A 25324-nucleotide genomic window follows, 5' to 3' on the forward strand; every position below is an offset into this window, starting at 1 on the left:
TAGGAGGAAAGTTAGTTTAATCCTAAAGGTGTGGATGCATTTAGAATTTGAGAAGGGAAGAAGCCTTCTAATTTTCCAGATGTATAATCGCCTTCTCCCCTTGTTAGCTTAGGGATTTCCCACCCAGTTGTACAAGGTACATTACCTGAAGTCATTTAACTTGTTGACCATCACATTCTTGGAATAAGTAAAGTCTCTGCAGGTGAAATTGAACAAACAACGCCAGTGACCTCTTCAGCTGCTCCAGTATTGGTCCAAGGGTTTAAAATAATAAGCTTCATCTTTCACTGAGTCTTGCTGACAGACAGTATCAGCAGGGCATGAGCTTAGAAGTATAATCCTCTTTGATGAATAGTTCAAGAGAATTATTGTTAAACCTTTTGTAAATATAAGTTTTTTTAGAAAGTCATAATAATGATTTTAGATAAACAGTATGACAACAAGGTCCTACTGTGTAGCACAGGGAACTATATTCAATATCCTACAACAAACCGTAATCGATGAGACAATAAAGAAAGAATGTATATGTGTGTGTAACTGAGTCATTTTGCTGTCCAGCAGAGCTTGGACAACATACTTTAATAATATGTTATCAACCACTCTACTTTAATAATAATTAAAAAAATAGGCCAGGCTGTCCACCAACATCAGGTGACCGTGATCTTCCCTTGAACCAGTTGCCACATCCTGAAAAAAATACAGGGAGGAGAGAAGTTTTGAATAGGATGGGTTTTAACCAAAATGCACAAAAAAATGATAGAAATGACTGACTTTCCCCCAGAAGTTAGTATCTGACATAGAAATTGAACTCTATAAAAATAAGGTTTTGTTTTTTACATACCTGAAAAAATACTGTGACTAATTGATATAAATGTAAGATTTATGCATTTAGTCAGCCTCAGTAGATTAGAAATCAATTACGTTGTTAGTGCATCAGAAAATGCATCTCAGTATCTCAATTTCTCATTTGTGATAATAAATGGAGTCAATCATATTGATTAAGGTAATTCAGTCTTGTCTTGGCCAATAGTTTCCACTTCCTTGGCAATCAGACTTACTACCTGAGTGACCAACAGGTAGAATATCCACTGACTCTGATGCTACCAAATAGGAAGGTGGCAGAACCAGTAGCAGACGAGGAAGAGGGGAACATGGGGGTCCCAGGTAATCCACAGACTGAGATGGCAGTCCTTAATGTGGTTAGTCAAAAGGCATTAGATGAGGGGTCTGTATTTCGTGCCCAGCTGGCTCAATTCCAGCCTCACTTGGACCGATTGGGACTTGATTTTTTTTTTTTTGGAATAGAACCCCTGGGTGAATCCTTGCATCAAGCAGAACTTCCTGAACTCCATTGACTCACTGCAAACTGCCTGACCTTCCAGGGAGAGTTAAGTACATAGATGAATTGAAGCACCCAAAGAACAGAAAGAACTCAGCCTTGTTTGGGTCACTATATGTTCTCTGAAGGGGCTTTTCTGGTGGCTCAGCAGGAAAGAATCTGCCTGCAATGCAGGAAGCCTGGGTTTGATGCCTGGATTGGGAAGATCCTCTGGAGAAGGCAATGGCAACCCACTCCAGTATTCTTGCCTGGGAAATCCCATGGACGGAGGAGCCTGGAGGGCTACAGTCCACGGGGTCTCAAGACACGACTTAGTGACTGAACCACCATTATTACCGTGTCCTCTGAACTGCCTCCGTGCAGGCATCAGGCTTTTAATGCAAAGATATGAACTATATTAAAAACTGAATGGACCTAGAGCCTGTCGTATAGAGTGAAGCAAGTCAGAGAAAAACAAATATTGTACATGAATGCATATAACGTGGAATATAGAAAAGTGGTAAAATGAACCTATTTGCAGGGCAGAAATAGAGACACAGACGTGGCGAACAGACAAGTGGACATGGGGTGGGGGGGAGGAGGAGGGTGGGAAAAATTGGGAGATTAGGGTTGATATATATACACAGCCATGTGCAAAATTGATAACTAGTGAGAGCCTGCTGTACAGCACAGGGAACTCAGCTCGGTGCTCTGTGATGACCTAGAGGGGTGGGATGGGGGAGAGGTGGGAGGGACAGGGTGGATATATGTAGACATATAGCTGATTCACTGCCTTGTACAGCAGAAACTAACTCAATATTGCAAAACAATTATACTTCAATTAACAAAAGGAAAGAATATGCTAAAATGTAAACTCCAGGAAAGGAGAACATAAAGTACGCTTCTTTCCTTAACTTTTCCCCAGGCCTAGAACAGTGCCTGACTCTTGGTACATGCTCAAAAAATATCTGTGAACAGAAGTTTCTGACTTCCAGGAGTTTAAAACCCAGAAGAAGGGACAGAGCATGGCCAGAAATACCTATGACAAAGGCAGAGCTGTGGCTTGTCTCCAGGCAGGCAGAAATGGTGTGGAGGAGAAAGAGAGAGATTCTATCTGGGTTGATAAGGCAGTTTCATGATGGAGGAGGGGTATTTGGAGGAAAAACGAGGAAGAGGAAAAAAGAAACTGAAAATATAGGGTGAAGGCTTATGCAAAAGATTAGTGTTAGAGGAAAGGTCTAAAAATCATCTCCAGTGAGGAAATCTGAAGAGAGCATGAATCAATCAGAGAGTCTAGAGAGATTTGAGAATCAAAACAAGTACCCAACTAATGGTTGGTAAAAAAAGTGAAAATGAAAGCGTTAGTCCCTCAGTCATGTCCAACTCTTTGCAACCACATGGACTGTAGCCTGCCAGGCTCTTTTGTACATGAGATTTCCCAAGCAAGAAAACTGGAGTGGGTTGCCATTTCCTTCTCTAGGGGATCTTCTCAAGCCAGGCATTGAACTCGCGTCTCTTATGTCTCCTGTATCGCAGGTGGATTCTGTTACCATCTGAGCCACCTGAGAAGCCATACCATTCCAAAAAATCATCCCAGCCCCAACTTTTTTCAGTTTTATACATAATTATCTTTACTAACTTTTTTAAAGTAAGCAAAATTCTATAAAGCAATTATCCTTCAATTAAAAAACATAAATTTTTTAAAAAGTAAGCACTTTAAGCCTCAAAGCTCTGTTCAAAGTCAAGAGATTATGAGAAACTCTTTAAATACAAAGGGTTATAGAAATAGTTTATCAGAACAGTGAACAACAATGAAACTCTTTAGGCCATTCTTTCTGGTAACGTTTACTTTCACCTTAAATCAGTCATGAGAAAAACATCATATCAACTGTACAAATGAGCTTTTCTTGACTTCCTTTTTAATATAAGAAATCGGTTATTTCCTAGGCCTCATTTCATTCTCATCTTACTGAAAATATTGGCAAATAGTAGAGCAGCAGAGAGGAGATTTAATTCTACAAACTGGGACTTAAATAGGACTGTTGTGCCTGTGGTGTTCATCATTGTCCCCTCAGCTTTTAGCCCCATACCTGGCACACAGTAGATACTCAGTGAATCTTGGCTGAATGAATGAACCAGCACGAGGAGGTCCTGTGTGCAAACCTCTGGGGAGGCATTCTGGGCTAAGTAAAGATGGAGTCAGTTCCTCTCTTCAGAGTTCACAGCCCAAGCTGGGGATAAGGTGGGACTGTGGGCAGGGAACAGGCACAGACTTAAATAGCTGTGCCGAAAGACAGAGTGTGATAACCACAAGCATTGTGTTCAAGTAGTATAACAATAATAAACTATCTATCTGGTAAATTATCTATTTAGTTTATTATTGCTGTAATGTCATTTCACAGTTTATGTAGTATTTTATTCATTTGCTTCCCCCACAATGCGGCAGGGGGCGGGTGAGGGGACACTTCTTAAAGGACAGATTGCAGGTGCAAGAGAGTCAGGGGATATTTATGAGAGATCAGAAAAGGCTTAGAGGAGATGGGATTTAAACTTGGCCTCAAAGGATGGATAGTTGATAGACATCAACTTTATTGAATACATCCTATTGAACCCCTGGGTTGGGGAGATCTCCTGGAAAAGGGCATGGCAACCCACTCCAGTATTCTTGCCTGGAGAATTCCAGGGACAGAAGAGTCTGATGGGCTACAGTCCATGGAGACGCAAAGAGTCAGACACAACTGAAAGACTAACACACACAATATGCCAAGCCCTTTTCTTGATGAACTCACTTGATCCTCATGACAGACTCTGTGGTAAACCCTATCACCTTACAGAAGAGGAAACTGAGGCACCGTAAGGTTAAATAAACTGCTCAAAGTCACACAGCTGGGGAGCCTCAGAGCCAGACTATCTGGCTCCAGAGCCCCAGCTCTTAACCATGAGGGAATACTGCAGTTTTCATAGGTGACCCTGGTGCTGTGAGCAGTGGGGAGTGATCCAGGTAGAGGGTAACTGAGCCACTCGGGTACGGCTTGAGGTTAGGGTGTGCCTAGTATGTTTGAGGGGAAAGTGAATCTTCAAGAGGTTGGCGGGGAAGTTTAGTGGGATGAAAAGGGTAGAAAGGCAGGGGGAAAGGACCAACAAGAAAGGATGGCTAAATGAATTGTACCAAGATGTTATTGTAGGATCTGCTATAAAAGGAAGTATCTTCATGATATATATGACTTTTGAAAACAATGGCTACTACTTATAAAATCTTACCATAATCTGGGAGCTGGAACCGTGTTCACCAATTCAGGTGGCTTATCTCATTCATCCTCCCTGCACTACTGCTATTGCTGTCTCCTGTTTAACGTGGGAGTCTGAAGAATCCAGAGAATAAGTGACTTTCTCTTACCTAAGTTACCTGTTTGACGCCTCAAACTCTTAATCACCTCAGTTTAATGGCTCTCTGTTAAAAGCCAAAAGATGGTCGAGGGGGTGGGTGTAGCATAATGTCATTTTTGTGAAAAGAAAAAATACACACACACATATATATATATACAGGTCTTCATCGACTTACAATAAGGTTATATCCCAATACCCTCATTGTAAGTTGACAATATCATTAAGTCGAAAATACATTTGATACATCTAACCTACTGAACTTAGCTTCAGTTCAGTTCAGTTCAGTTGCTCAGTCGTGTCCAACTCTTTGTGACCCCATGAATCGCAGCACGCCAGGCCTCCCTGTCCATCACCAACTCCTGGAGTTTACCCAAACTCATGTTCATTGACTCGGTGATGCCATCCAGCCATCTCATCCTCTGTTGTCCCCTTCTCCTTCTGCCCCCAATCCCTCCCCGCATCAGGGTCTTTTCCAATGGGTCAGCTCTTCGCATGAGGTGGCCAAAGTACTGGAGTTTCAGCTTCAGCATCAGTCTTTCCAATGAACACCCAGGACTGGTCTCCTTTAGGATGGACTGGTTATATCTCCTTGCAGTCCAAGGGACTCTCAAGAGTCTTCTCCAACACCACAGTTCAAAAGCATCAATTCTTGGGCGCTCAGCTTTCTTCACAGTCCAACTCTCACATCCATACATGACCACTGGAAAAACCATAGCCTTGACTAGACAGACCTTTGTTGGCAAAGTAATGTCTCTGCTTTTCAATATGCTTTCTAGATTGGTCATAACTTTTCTTCCAAGGAGTAAGTGTCTTTTAATTTCATGGCTGCAATCACCATCTGCAGTGATTTTAGAGCCCCCAAAAATAAAGTCTGCCACTGTTTCCACTGTTTCTCCATCTATTTCCCATGAAGTGATGGGACCAGATGCCATGATCTTCGTTTTCTGAATGTTGAGCTTTAAGCCAACTCTTTTTCACTCTCCTCTTTCATTTTCATCAAGAGGCTTTTTAGTTCCTCTTCACTTTCTGCCATAAGGGTGGTGTCATCGGCATATCTGAGGTTATTGATATTTCTCCCGGCAATCTTGATTCCAACTTGTGCTTCTTCCAGCCCAGCCTTTCTCATGATGTACTCTGCATATAAGTTAAATAAGCAGGGTGACAATATACAGCCTTGACGTACTTCTTTTCCTATTTGGAACCAGTTTGTTGTTCCATGTCCAGTTCTAACTGTTGTTTCCTGACCTGCATATAGGTTTCTCAAGAGGCAGGTCAGGTGTCTGGTATTCCCATCTCTTTCAGAATTTTCCACAGTTTATTGTGAACTTAGCTTAGCCCACCTTAAACATGCACAGAACACTTATTAGCCAGCTGCTGCTGCTGCTAAGTCACTTCAGTTGTGTCTGACTCTGCGGGACCCCATAGGCGGCAGCCCACCAGGCTCCCCCATCCCTAGGATTCTCCAGGCAAGAACACTGGAGTGGGTTGCCATTTCCTTCTCCAATGCATGAAAGTGAAAAGTGAAAGTGAAGTTACTCAGTCATGTCCGACTCTTAGCGACCCCATGGACTGCAGCCCACCAGGCTCCTCCGCCCATGGGATTTTCCAGGCAAGAGTATTGGAGTGGGGTACTTCAAGCATATCTATAAGGTATGTGGAATCTTCCTGGACCTAGACCTGGGATCAAACCTGTGTCTTCTTCATTGGCAGGCAGATTCTTAACCCCTGGACCACCAGGGAAGACAGCTTCATCAACTTCTAACATCATTTACTTGTTTACTCTGTTTAGTGTTTGCTTTCTGCCTCTGCCTTAAGCACCAGAAGAGAAAGAGTTTCTGTATGTTTTGCCCACTGTTAAAGCCTTAGCTCCTGGAACAACTTCTGGCATAAAGCAAATGTTGAATCACTTTGTTGAATGAATTAGGATTCTTAGCAGACTTCATTTATTTTATAAAAAATGCTTCCCTGGTGGCTCAGATGGTAAGGAGTCTGTCTGCAATGCAGGAGACCTGGGTTTGATCCCTGGGTTGGGAAGATCCCCTGGAGAAGGGAATGGCAACCCACTGCAGTATTCTTGCCTGGAGAATTCCATGGACAGAGTAACCTGGTGGGCTACAGTCCATGGGGTCTCAAAGAGAGTCAAACACAACTGATTGAGTAACACTACACGTGTTAACTCAGTGGCTGCAGTGAGGTAATTTTCTGTTCGGGCTTCCCTGGTAACTCAGCTGGTAAAGAATCTACCTGCAATGTGGGAGACCTGGGTTCCATCCCTGGGTTGGGAAGATCTTCTGGAGAAGGGAACGGCTACCCACTCCAGTGTTCTGGCCTGGAGAATTCCATCAGTTTTAAAATTCACAGCAAAGTTGAGCAGAAAGTAGAGAGAGCTTCCATGTATCCCCCCTCCTTGATTGCTTGCATAACCTCTCCCATTGCCAATCTCCTTGTCACAGTGGTACATGTGTTACGAGTGATGAACCTACAATGACACATCCTTATCACCCAAAGTCCATAGTTGATGTTAGGACTCACTCTTGGTGTTGTACAGTCTTGGGTATAATGTCATGTATCCCACTTTATAGTATCACACAGAATAGTTTCACGTTCTAAATATCCTATGTGCTCTGTCTATTCTGCCTGTCTATCTAACTACTGATCTATTGTTTCCATAATTTTGTCTTTTCCAGAATGTCATAGAGTTAGAATCATCCCACACGTAACCTTTTGATATTGGCTTCTTTCACTTATTAACATGCATTGAAAGTTCTTCCATGCCTTTTCATGGCTTGTGAGTTCATTTCTTTTTAGTGCTAAATAATATTTCATTGTCTGGATCCACCACCGCTTATTTATCCAGTGAGTTATAATTTTGTGTGTGTGCACTAAGTCACTACAGTCGTGTCTGACTCTTTGCGACCCCATGGACCGTAGCCCTCCAGGCTCCTCTGTTCATGGGATTCTCCAGGCAAGAATACTGGGGTGGGTTGCTATTCCTCCTCCAGGGGATCTTCCCACCCAGGGATGGAACCTGTGTCTTTTACATCTCTTGCATTGGCAGGCAGGTTCTTTACCACTAGCCCCACCTGGGAAGCCCCCAAATAGCAGAAGAGGGCTATTTTATTATTTTATTTATTTATTTTTATTATTTATTAATTTTAGACACCCCCCCCCCAAAAAAAAAATGAGGTAAGAAGAAGTCAACTTCTTCTAAAGGAATAAAATAGTTGCTTTGAGGGACTTGGAGGGGGTGCTGAAGATGGAGGTCGTGAGTGGCTTTTGGGTGGAAATCGAGTTCTTTCAGCCCTTCACTCTGTTTCTGAATGCCCTCTGTGGCTGGCTGGGTTCTGGGTGCTGGAAGGTGTGGAGACAGGAGGTCATCCCTGCCTTCTGGATGCAAACGGTGGGAGTGGGCGTGGCCACAGGCAGTGGGCGGGCTCTGCGGGAAACAGGCTGCTCACCTGTGGATCCTCCTCTCTCTAAGCAGATCAAAGAAGGGGGCAAAGCGGACCTGGTGAGCTCCAGACTTCGGGCTGGGGACGAGGTGGTGAACATCAACGAGGTGGCACTGAGCAGCTCCCGGAGGGAGGCCGTTTCCTTGGTGAAAGGATCCTACAAGACTCTGCGGCTGGTGGTGCGCAGGTAGGCAGGACGGGTGGGCGCCAGGTTCCTCCTGCGCCTCCTCCTCCCGTAAAGAGCCTATTCTTTAAACCTCGCCGTGTGGATTTTATGGTACCTCACCCCCACCATCACCACATAACTTTCCTTTTTTCTTGCCCATCTTGTGGCCTGTGAAGACATTTTAGATATGTCTGTCTTGTGAAACCCTAGTTTTCCCAGCAGGTGTTGGCTTGGCAGAGTTCACGGTACTTTCCACATTTCTGGGCTTGATGGAAAGTGACCCTGATCCCCGATGTGGTCAGAGCTCTATGAGGTGTTGCCTCCCTGTGGGACCAGAGACAGCCCCAGGCTTGGAGACTTGGAGAGCATTCCACTTACCTGACCTACCCCCAGGGGTAGAGGATGTCATCAAAACAAGTGAATTCCTGCTTTGATTTGTTTCGTTTCTCTGGTTGTGATAGTGATTCCTTTGTTGGAAAAGGTTTGCCTTGTGATTGGTTTATGATGCCTTAAAGTTAGAAGCTTCCTAGCTCCAGGAGAACACCTCTTAGTGGAGGGAATTACCTGTGGAAGGAAGTTAAAACATTTTTTGCAATCATTATGTCAAACCAAGCATTGCTGGAGATGTTTTACATTAACATATATAACTATGTTCATTTAGTCTGTGCAGAATCTGGTGAGATAGCTATCATTATCCTCATTGTATAGGCAAGATGGTTAAGCAGGTCACTGAAGGCTGGTAAGTGGACGAGCCACAGAGGAGTCTAGATGCTCTGGTCCCACTTCGCCAGGCCACTTGAGCCTTATTACTCTGACCTACTAAGTCCTGGGCTTACACATTTAGGTATTTCTTCATTAATCAGGTTTTGGCTACCTCACATGGCAACTAAATGTTATAATATTTAAGGATGTTTAAGTTGGCTGGAACTTCAGGAGTCATTAATCAAGCCATGCCATTTTTAAGATGTCAACAGTAAGCTGGTCTTCTCATCAGGCCTCACATAGTTTCTTAAGTCAGAGGCCTACAATCCCTGGGCTTCTGAACAGTCAGTGGAGGCATAAGATTAGAAAGAAAGTGAAAGTCGCTCAGTCGTGTCCAACCCCTTGCAACCTCTTGGACTATACAGTCCATGGAAGTCTCTAGGCCAGAATACTGGAGTGGGTAGCCTTTCCTTTCTCCAGGGGATCTTCCCAACCCAGGGTTCGAACCCAGGTTTCTTGCATTGCAGGTGGATTCTTTACCAGCTGAGCCACAAGAGAAGCCCAAGAATACTGGAGAGGGTAGCCTATCTCTTCTCCAGCACATCTTCCCTACCCAGGAATCTAACCGGAGTCTCCACATTGCAGGCGGATTCTTTACCAACTAAGCTATAAGGGAAGCCCAGATTAGAAATAAAGTGCACAGTAAATGTAGTGCACTTGAATCATCCCCAAACCATTTCTCCATCCCTGGTCCATGGAAAAATTGTCTTCCACGAAATTGGTCCCTGGTTCCAGGAAGGTTGGGGACCGCTGTCCTAGAGTTCCATTCACTCCTGCATTCATTTATTCCTCTAAGTTCACTGTCTGAGGCTGTGCTGAGGAGAAAAGCAGCTCTTCCCAACCACAAAAAAATAACAGCTGTGGGTGTGGTCCCACTGTGTCCCCAGGCTCCAGTGACTCTCTGCAGTGTGCTGGGCTGGGTCTGGTTTCTCTTCAGGGCCTTCTAACTAGACCTTGCTTCTCTGGTGGACAGTGATGCAACGTGGCTCAAAGCATAGGCGCCAGGGTCAGATCAGACCTGGGTTCAAATTCTAGGGCTGTCATCTTCTACCCATGTGATCTTGGGAAATTACTTAGCCTGGTTGAAGATTCAGTTTCCTTATTTTTAAATCGGGATTAAAATAGCTACTTTACAAAGTGATTAGAGCAACATAATGAAATACTCTACATGGTAACAACAGATGCTGCTGCTATTATTTTTATTATTTTTGGCTAACTCTAGGCACTATTTGTAGGTCAGTATTTGAGTAAAGCAAGCATTCATTCCGAACACGGTGGCCGATTTCTCAAATAGATGGGTAGGAAGGTTCAGAACCATTGGCCTATTCCATACGTCCAGAGAGTGTTGAAAGTCTTGAACTCACTTTGACATTGGAACCCAAAGCCAGTTTGAGAGCCCTAGCATGTATCTGTTGAGGATTGATGGCGGAATCCACACTCAGAATGTTTTGACAGGACTCTGGTTATCGATTAACCTCTGCAGAGGGTTGTCTTGTTTCCTGCTGTGAACAGTAGTCATGCTGGCTTCCGGTTATGCCTTCTAGTTGATGGTGACACGAGGTTTGAATTATTTTGTCTAGTGGAACAGGCAACAGACAGTCGTGGGATTGAAATCAGGCTTTGTCGTTTGCAAATTGTGTGACCTCAGGCTCTCTTTTATAAAGTAATAATAGGAAATAATAATTCCTGCCTCACAAGGGAATTGTGAAGATTTAATGTACAAAATCTAAGTACATAGAAAATGTGCACTGTTTGCTCATTATTCTTCTGAATTAGGTTAGAGGCCAGCGGTGATATGGATTATTGTCCTATTACCGAACATGCTGGGTGCCTGGTTATCAAGAAGCCCACCCTCACCCTCTCGTGGAATTTAGGAATGTTAATTCACATCACTGAAAGACATACACCAGAATGTCAACACATTAGCTCATTTTGAAGAACACAACTCTAAGTGGAATAAATATCCCAAGGTGACCAAGAATCAGTATACTTTATCACCACAGGAAAATGAAATAGGAAGTCTGACCATAACTAGGTCAGGAGGTTGCATGCTGATCTCAGGCTGAAGAGTGGGTCTGAGGCGCCAGAATGTGCTGGCCTCCCCGCTGTTGGCCAGGTGGCCCATCTTTCCACGAGGAACGCATCTGCCATGCGGGCCAGATGCCCGAGCTGCTGAATCAGGGCCCTTTCCCCTCTGGACAGCAGGGAAGCATTCTGCCAAAGCGCTCTTCTCCCATCTCATGACTTCTCTGCCCTCCGCTCCGAATCCCCTTTCTGATTGACACATTCTTTCTTTAGATATGTTAATGGGATCGATAAGGTTACTAAAGAGTCCTTGCACTCTGTGCTTTTGCTGTGGGAAACATTTTGTCTCTAAGATGCCTTTTGAATATGTCTTATCTCATCTATTATGTGTTGGTTTTTAAAGTTGAACTCTCCGAAAGAAGGTAGTCTTTACTCCTCATACATCTTTACCAACTGAGCTCTCAAGGAAGCACATACATAGAGATGGGGATTTATGAATGTGCTCTAGTAGACGTGGATGGACATTCCGCCCCTACATTGCAGAGAACTGGGTAGACGCCCTTATACTCTGGATTAATCTGGCTTTGTATTTAGTAGAGCTGTTGCTTTCCTGAGGTCTTACCTTTATATCTTGGCACATGTCATGTCCAGAAATGTCATCTCGTCTCACTTGATTCTGACAGAGAAACTTGTGATATTTCATTTACTTGTGTCTGACTCTACAATCCCATGGATTGTAGCTCACCAGTCTCCTCTGTCCATGGAATTCTCCAGGCAAGAATACTGGAGTGGGTTGCTATTTCCTTCTCCAGGGGATCCTCCCAACATAGGGATCGAATCCAGGCCTCCGGCATTGCAGACAGATTCTTTACCATTTGAGCTACCCAGGAAGCCCATTTTATTGACTAGCTTTCCTTTTTTTCCTAAGTGATCTTTGTATTTTTGAAAAAAGATCTATATGGCTTCCAGGAAACGTGATCAGGGAATCTGTTTCCTGGAGAAATCATTTGTGTAAGTGAAAATGTATATTTATCGGCATTTCCATCTCTACCTACCTCCTTTTCTCTTAAAGTTAGTTTTGGGTGGACAAGGGCAACACCTCAGGTTGGCAGGCTTCCTCATCTATCATAAATATGTCAAGAATGCAGATCAGGGTAGTGATGTTTATATAAGTTTTGAGAGTGTCTTACCCAGTGACCAGAAACAATCAAAAGTAAAAACACCTTCTTAAAAGGCTACAGTGACAAGAGAAATGCAGAGTTTCAAGTGAGTTGTGGGTCAATGGCCTTAGGAGATCTGCTGACCCATAAAGAAGCCAGGGTTTAGTCCTCTGGGAGGAGGGAGTGACGGGGTGACACAGATGTTCTAGGACAGAGAATGTGTCTGCTGCTGAGTACACAGAGGTCTGCAGCTAGTGGTGGATAAATGGAGAAGAAATGATGCAATGTGAAGTGAGCCAAAGAAAAGACCTTCGAAAAGGAAAACAAACAGTTGAAGGGAAACTGAAGAAGGAAGGACAGTACAAAGGATGTAAATTAGGAAAGCAGACAGGTACGTAAATAAGAGTCAGTACTCAAGACCCTCTCTAAAACCAACGGAGACTTTATTTGGCAGATAGGTGTGATGCACGTCCTAGAGCCACTAACGTTTAGAATGAATGGAAAGCAAAGACAGAAGAAGGAGTCTTCCAGTTTCATTTAAACCCCTGGAGAGATGCAAGGTGCTTTCAGCACAGGGAGTACTCACTGCTGTTTGCAGATCACCTACATTTTAAATTTAAAAAATCGGAGGCTACATTTCCCTTTCAGAACAAACTGTTAAGGTTAACTGCTGGGGATGCATCTAATCTCGTGTTTTCACCCTGAGTTGGAACTCTGATTCCTGTCCTGAATCAGATCCTTAGAAAGGCCTTGTAACCAGTGGATTTGTAACCTCAGTAGAATGTCCCCCAACCCCCGTTTTTCTTGGCAAATCCAACCTCCCAAACTTCTGCATTAAGGTGCTAACTTTGCCAAATATTATCCTACTCCTAAGTTTGGTATCCATGGTTGGTTTGGCAAAGAAAAGTTTTGGGGGTATTTTTCATGGTAAACGTTTTATAATTTTTTTGCAAGGCTCATGTAAGCCATTGGGAAGTAGAATGCATCCTTTCTAGGAGAAAGGACACGTGAGATGGTGACGCAGGCTTGATGCTGCCTGGAAAACAAGTCATTTAATTCATTTGATTCTCACCTCAAAGGATTGTAGTGAGAATTAAGTGAGAAATATGTACATTCACTATATAGTGTTGGTGATTGAAGAATGAACACTTGAAAAGAAATTGTGTATTTGTGAAATAAATTGCCTCTTTTTATATATATATATTTTTGCTGCCTCCCAATGTCTTTTTTGGAGAAGGAAATGGCAACCTACTCCAGTGTTCTTGCCTGGAGAATCCCAGGGATGGGGGAGCCTGGTGGGCTGCCATCTATGGGGTCGCACAGAGTCAGACACGACTGAAGCGACTTAGCAGCAGCAGCAGCAGCAATGTCTTTTTTAAAATTATTATTAAACTTTTTATTTTGTATTGGAGTATAGCTGATTAGCAATGTTATGATAGTACAGGTGGACAGCAGAGAGACTCAGTCATAAATATACATGTATCCATTCTCCTCCAAACTCCTCATTCATCCAGACTGCCACATAACATTGAACCGAGTTCCCTGTGCTATCTCTTGTTGGTTATCCATGGATAATCCCTTGTTGGTTATCCATTTTAAATACAGCAGTGTGTAGTGGTCCATCCCAAAGTCCCTAACTTTCCTTCTCCCCATTCTTCCCTCCTGACAACCATAAGTTCATCCTCTAAGTCTGTGAGTCTGTTTCTGTATTGCAATAAATTGCCTGTTACAAGAAGCCCATTTTACTGTCTAGAACATAGCACACGATTAGTGGTTCCATTCACGAGAAGGCAATGGCACCCCACACCAGTACTCTTGCCTGGAAAATCCCATGGACGGAGGAGCCAGTAGGCTGCAGTCCATGGGGTCGCTGGGAGTCGGACACGACTGAGCGACTTCACTTTCACTTTTCACTTTCATGCATTGGAGAAGCAAATGGCAACCCACTCCAGTGTTCTTGCCTGGAGAATCCCAGGGACAGGGGAGCCTGGTGGGCTGCCGTCCATGGGGTCGCACAGAGTTGGACACGACTAAAGCGACTTAGCAGCAGCAGTGGTTCCATTGAATGGGAAGGATGTATGGGGAAGTGGCCTTTCTGGGCATAGGAGGCAGCATGTATGATTTGGAACGGTAGACAGAGGGTGGGAGAATAGTGAGCCCCCTTTAAAATGAAATCTCACTCCTGAATCTTCCTGCTATCCCTGCAAATTTGGAATAGCTTCTCCCCTTCCCATTCGTTTAGTCTATGAGCTTACATTACTCTACCAACAAAGGTCCGTCTAGTCAAAGCTATGGTTTTTCAAGTAGTCACATATGGATATGAGAGTTGGAATATAAAGAAAGCTGAGCACCGAAGAATTGATGCTTTTGAACTGTGGTGTTGGAGAAGACTCTTGAGAGTCCCTTGGACTGCAAGGAGATCCAACCAATCCATCCTAAAGGAAATCAGTCCTGAATGTTCATTGGAAGGACTGATGCTGAAGCTGAAATTCCAATACTTTGGCCACCTGATGCAAAGAACTGACACCTTAGAAAAGACCCTGATGCTGGGAAGGAGCCAACAGAGGATGAGATGGTTGGATGGTATCACCAACTCAATGGACATGAGTTTGAGTAAGCTCTGGGAGTTGGTGATAGACAGGGAAGCCTGGCGTGCTGCAGTCCATGGGATCACCAAGAGTTAGACACGACTGAGTGACTGAACTGAACTGAACTGATTAGTTTACATGTTAGAAGGGAACTTTTTATATGCACCATGTGACCTGTGGGATCTCAGTTCCCTGACCAGGGATTGAACCTGGGCCAGGGAACTCCTGGGACTGTTGATTTTTTATTTGACTGAATATATATGTTTGAGGAGAAGAAGGAGTAGTAGAAGAAGATCACATTTTACGGAAAAGTGAGATTGAGGAGAAAGGAGGGTGACTTTGTAAAACACAAGCAAACAATAGTCATTTGTCTAAAATACAAGTACTCCCAGGCTTCGTGACTTGCCCTGTGTTTGGACTCAGATTCATGTCCTGAATCGAATCATCAGAATTAGCAGGGGCAGGGGGAAAATCTGGGTCTTGTCCCTTTCAGCCCACAGCGCTGCCAGGAGGTAGACATAATGGAACTGCTTCCAAAGATGTGTAGGGACTTGCCCAAGGCCACATGCAAGTAGCCTAAAGGAACATGGAGGTCTCTGAGGAGTAGGTTTTGGAGCTTTTGGCATCTCAAGCAGTGAGCTAGTGCTTTTCACCCAGCTGCCTTTTGCCTTGGAAATATTTGTGATGCTTAAAAAACAGGCAGTGGGACTTCCCTGGTGGTCCAATGGTTAAGGCTCCTCACTGCCAATGCAAGGCCACAGGTTTGATCCCTGGTCAGGGCATTAAGATGCCATTTGGCACCACCAAAAGATAAAAAGTAAAATAAAAGCCTTTGAGGGTTAAAAAAAAAAAAAGTTGAAAATTAAAAAAAACAAAAACAAAAACAAAAAACAGGCGAAAACAAACCCAGAAAAACCAAATAAACTGATTTTTAACTCATCTAGGAAAAACTAGATTCCCCACTGACCTTGAACTTCCTGGGTAGTTCAGAGGAAATGCGTCTCACTGCTCTGTGCACCCTGCTGGCTAGAGGCTCTCCATTAGCCTCTGGAAATAAAACTATTTGTTGCCTTACAGCTGCTCCCTCCATCTGAACAAAAAATGGTGATGAAATTAAGTTCACCACCACCCTCGGCCCACGCTTCCCAGAGCAGACCATCCCACATTTCTGAGGGTTAGCAGCATAATTCTTTTTATAACCGGGCGGATGACTTAATTGGAATGGAATGGGATGGGTGGCTCCCACACCTGCTACCTCCGTGTCAGGTTTCCATGACCTTTTTATGTCTGGATTGAGTTGTGAGACTGTAACTCGCCAAGGATTTGCAAGTCAGTGATCTTGTAAGAAGAATCTGGTAATGAGCGCCATGCTTTAAAGGTCCTCCTAAAGAATACAAAATTAGTTCCAATAACTATTCATTAAAAAAGGAATTTTTGCAAATCAGTTCCTTTTCCAACTCATGGTTACATTTTATTTAAAAAGAAAGAAAGAAACACTTTCTTCCATATTATCACTATCCCCTCCTCATGTTCTGCACACATTTTTGCCACCTACCTGCCCCCACACCTGCCTTACTCTTTTCCCTTAAAAAAGTGGCTATATTCTTAAAGCATCTTAGTCTTACTTTGCTTAACCACCTAACATCTTTTTGAAACCAAAACAATTTAAAGAAATAGTTCATTAAGAGCTTTGAAAAGCAAATTGAAATGTAAATCCCTATTTTTAAAGCAACACAGTCTGAAGAGAGGGTGGAAACTTTCCCAGAGCATGAAAAACATCTGTTGTGTGCTTTTTTTCTTATATATTAGCTGTCTTTAAACCAGCCTGTGCCGCCTCAAGCTGCCAGTTCTCAGATAAGAGATGACAAACAGTTCGGAAAGAGAAGTCCATGTCATGGGGATTCCAATCGCAGCTCTGCTGTGTACTGGTCATGGTACCGAGAGCTCAGATCAATCCCTCTGAGATTAAGTTTCTGGGGTTTTTTTTGGTAAATTTATTTATTTATTTATTTATTTATTTTTGGCTGCCCTGGTTTCTCATTGCGGTGGTTTCTCTTGTTGCAGAGCAGTCTCTAGGCACGTGGGCTTCACTAATTGTGGCTCCCAGGCTCTGAAGCACAGGGTCAATAGTTGTGGTGAATGGTCTTAGTTGTTCTGGGTAATATGGAGTCTTCCAGGGTCAACCCACATCGGCAGGTGGATCCTCAACCAGTGGACCACCTGAGAAATCCCCGACTGCATTTCCCTGTGTGTGTCAGTCACTGAGTCGTGTCCAACTCTTTTCAACCCCGTGGACTGTAGCTCGCCAGGCTCCTCTGTCCATGGAATTCTCCAGGCAAGAATACTGGAGTGGGTTGCCATTCTCTTCTCCAGGGGCTCTTCCCAACCCAGGAATCAAACCTGGGGCTCTTGCATTGCAGGCAGATTCTTTACTGTCTGAGCCACTAGGGAAGCATTTTCTTATGATTGTCCTATTTAATGCACTAATTTGACTTGCTTGTGTAAATGAGGGCATAGGGATTTTAAATTTCTGATTATACCCTTTTTGCTCAGAGGAAATGTAGTTTGAAAGACAGTACCAACAAGGCCCAAGTTTGGAATGAGAATTCAGAGAAAAAGACCATATTCTCTGGAGAACTTGAGTAGGAATCATTCTGATTCTGAAACACATCAGAGCTCCTTGGTGGGAGGCTGAATACGGAAGAGGACCCTCAGACTGCTGGAGGGAGCTCTGAGACAAGTGTCTTTCATCTCCTGGTGTATGAAATTTAAAAATGGCTAGGTTATATGGGCACATGTATGTAGCACAGGCTGAGTAATTTGAAAAGGTAGTGTTTTTGAGCACAAGATGTGACCTTTAGGGAAAATCATGATGTCAAAAGATAACTCTCGGGTGGACAGGCAGGAGTTGAGGACAAGTAGAAACGGAACAATAATCTTTTTTAAAAAATTAATTAACTGACTTATTTATTTACTTATTTTTTGGCCACACTGGGTCTTCATTGCTGCAAGCAGGTTTTCTCTAGTTGTGGCGAGCAGGGCTGCTCTCTAGTTGCGGCGTGTGGGTTCCTTATCGTGGTGGCTTCTCTTGTTTCGGCACACGAGCTTAGCTGTTCCAAGGCGTGTGGGATCTTCCCAGACCCAGGGATCAAGCCTGTGTTCCCTGCCTTGGGAGGCAGATTCTTTACCCCTGGAACCAGGGATGCCCAGGAACAGTACTCTTTTGATAGACAGTTGCAAAATTGTTCTTAAAGCTCCAGGCACTCGGCGACAACAAATATGGCCTCTTCTATCTCACCTGGACCCAGAAGCCACATGAGAAAGATTTTTGTCCCTTGTGCCTGTGTTAGTTGCTCAGTCGTGTCCAGCTCTTTGAGACCCCATGAACACCTCTGTCCATGGGATTTCCCAGGTGAGAATACTGGAGTGGTTTGCCATTCCCTCCTCCCTTGTAAGTTCCAAGAATTGTCTCTCAGGATATAAAAGGGGGCCTCATGCTGTGCTCTGTGGCTGAGTCTTCTGTGGAGGTGGGGGATTGCAAGAACCGGTGCCTCCTGAGGACATCCCTGGGCAGTAGGGACAGCTCTGAGCTTCTTATACGCAGCTCCAGCCTCCCTGCCTCTCCAACCCTTGCGATGACCCTCTCACCTTGCTGCCCGATCCCATACTTTACTTGTCCTTTCGCTCTTCTACTCTCTGCGCTTTTTCACTTGGGCAAGGGCTGCAGATACCTGGGACATGAACACAAACCCCAAACCGCAGTACAGTTTGCATCCCCTCAGAGGACCCAGGACTAGGGTTCCCCAGAGGCGGAGTCAGGAGAATTGAGAACTGTGGTAACTTACCCTCTAAGCATTTTTTCCACTTGAGCAAGTGGTTGAGAAGATGGGAAGGAGGCAGCTGCAGTGGCCTTCGACCCCCAGAAACTTTTCCAGGAGGCCTGGCATCATGGGAATTTGCTCAGTATGCTTTGAGGAGGTATTTCAATCCTGCTGGGACCAGACTCAGAGCAGTTTTTGGCTTGCCTGGAGTCTTAGGTTTGAATGTCACTGTCTAGAAATCTAGTATTTGATTTCCTAACCAGTTGTTCCTTTCCGTGGAAAATTCATGTAACACATTATTAGGTTTCCTGAGAGGTATGCAATAAGACTCCCTTACTGTAATGAGAAAAGGGACATTTTTCTTGTGGCACATAATGATAATTGCTATTTTTATTCATTGGGTTACATATGCTCACAGGCTATGCACTGAACACTAGCCATGTACAAAGGAATGCTGTATGGTTCCCTATGAAGGGGGTTTGATGGTAAAAGACCATGTTTCATTCCTGGGATAACATGGTCTTACTTCTGACAAATGTATTCCAAGCAGGAGTCACCCCTCCATGCCCAACCAGTAATGACTGGCACTCAAGTATCTGTTTGAGCCTTTGTAAAGGGTATGAAGTCTCAGGCTGAGATCACACAAAAGTTATGGTGGAAATCCTTTCTCCCAGTTCTAAATGTGGGCACATTAGTTAGCACAAATAAGTTTGGATGATGCTGATTTAGAATATGAGCCAATTTGTAGTTCTGCATCCTTGCATCAGAATGGCTTAAAGTTGGGACTTCTCTGGTGGTCCAGTAGTTAAGAGTCTGTGCTTCTAATGGAGGGGGCTTGAGTTCAATCCCTGGTCAGGGAACTAAGATCCCAAAGGATGGGCAGCATGACCAAAAAGCAAAACAAAAAAAATGGCTTAAATAGTCCATCTCAAACTTGACTACACATTAAAATTACCTAAGAAGTTAATACCAAAAGAACTGATGCCTGGCTCCCCCAAAGATTCTAAGTTAATTGATAAGAGAGGGTAGCTTGGTGTTGGACATTTTCATAGCTGCCCTCGTGATTCTAATAGGCAGTAAAGTTTGAGAACCACTGGTTTAAGCTGTAAGTCAAAGCAATAAAGAGAAACAATGAATGGCTAGAAACTGAGAGGGAGAAGAAAGATACGCAGATATGAAGGGGTCATGAGAATAGCAGCAGCAGGAGAATCAACAAGGCAAATCAACGGACTCTCTGGGGGTCCAGTGGTTAAAAATCTGGCTTCCGGTGCAGAGGATTCAGGTTCAATCCCTGGTCAGGGAGCTAAGATTCCACATGCTGCACAGAGCAACTAAGCCCACGTGCCACAACGAAAGAGAAGCCCGCATGCCACACCTAAGACCCAGCACAGCCAAATAATAATAATAACAATGCCAGACGTAAAACGTAACAAGTGTGATTCAAAAAAAGAAAAAAAGTAAATCGAGAAGGGCAGCAAGTAGAGCAGAGCCTCAAGAATGGGGGCAGCAAAGGGGGCGACAAAGGATGAGATGGTTGGATGGCATCACCGACTCAATGGATGGAAGTTGGAGCAAACTCCAGGGGATAGTGAAGGACAGGAAAGCCTGGTGTGCTGCAGTCCCTGAGATCACAAAGAGTCGGACATGACTTAGCGACTGAACAACAACACGGTGCAAAAACAGAGACCTGCTGAGGTCTCTGGACCTCCCAGGACCCAGAGAGGCCTGCAGGGCATGGCTGCTCCAGCAGTGGCTCTTGCTGTTGCATTTCTATGGGATCTGTTTCTCACTATCGCTTCTTAAAAAGCTCATCAAGTGACACGTGGGCATGGGCAGGGGCACACTTGTCTGGCCCTCCAGAGAACACCTGTGGCCCAAGCTGTTATCACGTGCCATCGCCCCGGGAGCTCATTTTTACTGGCAGGTGTTGGGGCCACTGTTTTGAGTGGGTGGCACCATAGCCATCACACTGCAGTTGCTGTGTTCACTCTATATCCCATTTCTGGATGGTGCCCCCAAGAAACCAACTGAGAAAGAAAGATGGCTTGACGCCATCAAACTTATTCTATCTAATGAGGTGTACAATGCAAAGACAACATCTAGAGGTCCCTAGAGATGGTGCCCTGTGATGACCTAGAGGGGTGGGATGGGAGGAGGGGTAGGAGGGAGGCTAAAGAGGGAGAGAATATATGTATACATACAGCTGATTCTTTTAGTTGTACAGCAGAAACTAACGCAACATTGTAAAGCAATTATACTCCAATAATAAAGTTCTTAAAAAAGAAAAGAAACCCTCAGTGAAACAAGCACTTGAGCTTGTTTTATTGATTTCATCCATCCCTGGTTTTTAAAAATCACACTTGAACTAGAACTAATCAATGACTATAGTAAAGTTGCAGGATATAAAATCAACACACAGAAATCCCTTGCATTCCTATACACTAATAATGAGAAAACAGAAAGAGAAATTAAGGAAACAATTCCATTCACCATTGCAACGGAAAGAATAAAATACTTGGGAATATATCTACCTAAAGAAACTAAAGATCTATATATAGAAAACTATAAAACACTGGTGAAAGAAATCAAAGAGGACACTAATAGATGGAGAAATATACCATGTTCATGGATTGGAAGAATCAATATAGTGAAAATGAGTATACTACCCAAAGCAATTTATAGATTCAATGCAATCCCTATCAAGCTACCAACAGTATTCTTCACAGAGCTAGAACAAATAATTTCACAATTTGTATGGAAATACAAAAAACCTTGAATAGCCAAAGCGATCCTGAGAAAGAAGAATGGAACTGGAGGAATCAACCTACCTGACTTCAGGCTCTACTACAAAGCCACAGTTATCAAGACAGTATGGTACTGGCACAAAGACAGAAATATAGATCAATGGAACAAAATAGAAAGCCCAGAGATAAATCCACGCACATATGGACACCTTATCTTTGACAAAAGAGTCAAGAATATACAATGGATTAAAGACAATCTCTTTAACAAGTGGTGCTGGGAAATCTGGTCAACCACTTGTAAAAGAATGAAACTAGAACACTTTCTAACACCATACACAAAAATAAACTCAAAATGGATTAAAGATCTAAACGTAAGACCAGAAACTGTAAAACTCCTAGAGGAGAACATAGGCAAAACACTCTCTGACTTACATCACAGCAGGATCCTCTATGACCCGCCTCCCAGAATATTGGAAATAAAAGCAAAAATAAACAAATGGGACCTAATTAACCTTAAAAGCTTCTGCACATCAAAGGAAACTATTAGCAAGGTGAAAAGACAGCCTTCAGAATGGGAGAAAATAATAGCAAATGAAGCAACTGACAAACAACTAATCTCAAAAATATACAAGCAACTCCTACAGCTCAACTCCAGAAAAATAAATGACCCAATCAAAAAATGGGCCAAAGAACTAAATAGACATTTCTCCAAAGAAGACATACAGATGGCTAACAAACACATGAAAAGATGCTCAACATCACTCATTATCAGAGAAATGCAAATCAAAACCACTATGAGGTACCATTTCACACCAGTCAGAATGGCTGCGATCCAAAAGTCTACAAATAATAAATGCTGGAGAGGGTGTGGAGAAAAGGGAACCCTCTTACACTGTTGGTGGGAATGCAAACTAGTACAGCCACTATGGAGAACAGTGTGGAGATTCCTTAAAAAACTGGAAATAGAACTGCCTTATGATCCAGCAATCCCACTGCTAGGCATACACACTGAGGAAACCAGAAGAGAAAGAGACATGTGTACCCCAATGTTCATCGCAGCACTGTTTATAATAGCCAGGACATGGAAGCAACCTAGATGCCCATCAGCAGATGAATAGATAAGAAAGCAGTGGTACATATACACAATGGAGTATTACTCAGCCATTAAAAAGAATACATTTGAATCAGTTCTAATGAGGTGGATGAAACTGGAGCCTATTATACAGAGTGAAGTAAGCCAGAAGGAAAAACACCAATACAGTATACTAACGCATATATATGGAATTTAGAAAGATGGTAACAATAACCCTGTGAACGAGACAGCAAAAGAGACAGTGATGTATAGAACAGTCTTATGGACTCTGTGGGAGAGGGAGAGGGTGGGAAGATTTGGGAGAATGGCATTGAAACATGTAAAATATCATGTATGAAACGAGATGCCAGTCCAGGTTCGATGCACGATACTGGACGCTTGGGGCTAGTGCACTGGGACGACCCAGAGGGATGGTATGGGGAGGGAGGAGGGAGGAGGGTTCAGGATGGGGAACACATATATACCTGTGGTGGATTCATTTTGATATTTGGCAAAACTAATACAATTATGTAAAGTTTAAAAATTAAATAAAAATTAAAAAAAAAAATCACACTTGGTATAGTCTTAGCATCAGTCCCCCATTTCTTGGGACCCAGGGATAGAGAAATGGTTTCTAGAAGGAGTTGTTGAAAGCCAGTCACCACACGTGTCCTTAATGGTACATCCGAGCTTTGAGGATCCTGGCAGTTTTGTCCTGTTCGGGATAATTCCACTGTTAGAAACCTGTTATGTCTTGTGCATACGTGCTCAGTTGATTCGGTCACGTCCAACTCTATGGACTGAAGCCTACTAGGCTTCTCCGTCCATGGGATTCTCCAGGCAAGAATATTTGAGTGGGTTGCCATGCCCTCCTCCAGTGGGTCTTCCCAACTCAGGGATCAAACCCATGTCTCTAATGTCTCCTGCATTGGCAGACAGATTCTTTACCACTAGCGTCATCAGGGAGGCCCAAATGCTAAGGAATTAAATAATGTTATGTCTTATTTAATTATAATATGTGCTTCAAGATCACACGTGGTCTAGTAAGGTCCTGGCAAGAGGTTTAAAGCACAGGTTTAGAAACACTAAAAACCCCACGCAGGTGATTAGCTTTCAAAGGCTGGGAACCCCTGGGTCTGTCTGGCTAGACATGACCCCTAAGGTTCTTTCTTCTATAAGACTTCCCTGGTGGCTCAGATGTTAAAGAACCTGCCTGCAATGCAAGAGACCCAGGTTCGATCCCTGGGTCGGGAAAATCTCCTGGAGAAGGGAATGGCTACCCACTCCAATATTCTTGCCTGGAGAATCCCCATGGACAGAGGCTACAGTCCATGGGGTTGCAAAGAGTCGGACACGACTGAGCCACCTGTCTTCTCACGGTCCTGTTAAATCTCTGGCATCCTACCTAGCATGTGGCAGTTTTGAGGAGCCTAGTGTGTCCTTAGTAAAGGGCCGTAAGACCAGCCTTACTCTGCTTCTGCTTCTGTCACTAACACTTTTTGTTCTGCGGCCCACTGATCTAGAGCCCCCCGTCACTCTTTCCACTTGCTGCCAGATTGTCTGTTCATCGGTGCATTTGAAAGATGCCATTTCTCCACTCCCCCCACATTATGCTGTCAAACTCCTGTCTGATGCTGTGTTGGTTTAGCAAACAGGATGTGTGAAATTATCCCTGGGATGGTTGCTTGATCAGTGTGTTTATGGTTTATATATGGGAGGGTTGCTACATTGTTTTCGTGAAGACTGTGACACTGGCCTTTTAAAAAAATATTTTATTTTTGATTGTAGGATAATTACCTTACAACATTGTGATGGTTTCTGCCATATATCAGCATGAACCTGCCACAGGTATCCATACGTCCCCTCCCTCTTCTACCCCCCTCCCACCTCCCTCGCCTCCCACCCTTCTAGGTTGTCACAGAGCACCAGCTTTGGGTTCCCTGTGTCGTACAGCAAACTCCCATTGGCTATCTATTTTGAAAGGATTTTTGGAATCTTTCCTTAAAGGTGTCTCTTGGGAATCAGCCATTGGTATTTATTGATTATAAATGAGTGAGGTCGACAAATCCTTTGACATGGAAAATCCCCTTTCGTGGAGCTGTCCCTGGAGTGAGATGTTTTTGTAACCTTCCATTCTTCACCCTCATGACTTTAAAGGAGCAAAAGATGAAAGAGAACCATTGTTTTTCACTAGTGGCTGAGTATTATTTACATTAAAAAAAAATTAGTTAAAAAAAAGTTATTTTAATCAGTTTTACCCTTTGACTTGTTCCCTTGCTTCCTTTAGGTATTTGCTCAAATGTCAGCCTCCCCTGTACAGCCAGTTAAAAATTGCAGCTGCAGCCCCCAAATTACATTAAATTATTTAAAAAGGGGACTTACCTAGTATTCCAGTGGTTAAGACTTGCACTTCTACTGCAGCAGGTATGGGTTCAATCCTTGGTCGGGGAACTAAGATCCTGCATGCTGCATGGCACAGAAAAAGAAACAAACTGCAGCTTTCTTCCTACATGTCTCCAACCCTTTTTATTTTCATTTATGAGACATAGACTCATAAAGTTACTCATTTCGTTTCCTCTCATTGGATGATAAACTTCTCAATGGCAGAGATTTTGTTCTTTGTGGTATCCCCAGTGCCTGGAATGGTCCTTGGCACATGATATGTACTCAGTGAATGTTTGTGGAGGAAAACATACCCAATGAAAACAAAAATGTGCCCAGTAGCAGCTGTGCGGCCCAGTGGATGGATGCGAGCACAGCCTCTGAGCCAGGTTGCTGGACTTTGGATCCCAGCTTTAGCAGTTGCTGGTCGAGTGCCTTAACCTCTGA

At 43.6% G+C, this 25324-nt stretch overlaps 1 protein-coding gene and 1 long non-coding RNA gene across 2 annotated transcripts in view; one reads left to right on the plus strand and one right to left on the minus strand.

Moving 5' to 3' along the window:
• LOC113894420 lies at positions 1–24919 on the minus strand. Its single transcript, XR_003511571.1, has 3 exons — positions 24878–24919; positions 8702–8887; positions 1–687 (listed from the first exon to the last, which is right to left on the minus strand). It is a non-coding gene; the product is annotated as an uncharacterized LOC113894420 (long non-coding RNA).
• The window catches only part of SHROOM3 (shroom family member 3), a 329764-nt gene that overhangs the window by 105167 nt on the left and 199273 nt on the right, over positions 1–25324 (plus strand). Inside the window, exon 2 of the mRNA XM_027544824.1 lies at positions 8190–8344. Coding sequence (XP_027400625.1) covers positions 8190–8344 — 155 coding nt within the window. The remainder of the gene's footprint in view (positions 1–8189; positions 8345–25324) is intronic.

This window comes from Bos indicus x Bos taurus, chromosome 6, assembly GCF_003369695.1.
Source record: "Bos indicus x Bos taurus breed Angus x Brahman F1 hybrid chromosome 6, Bos_hybrid_MaternalHap_v2.0, whole genome shotgun sequence".
Classification (NCBI taxonomy): domain Eukaryota; kingdom Metazoa; phylum Chordata; class Mammalia; order Artiodactyla; family Bovidae; genus Bos; species Bos indicus x Bos taurus.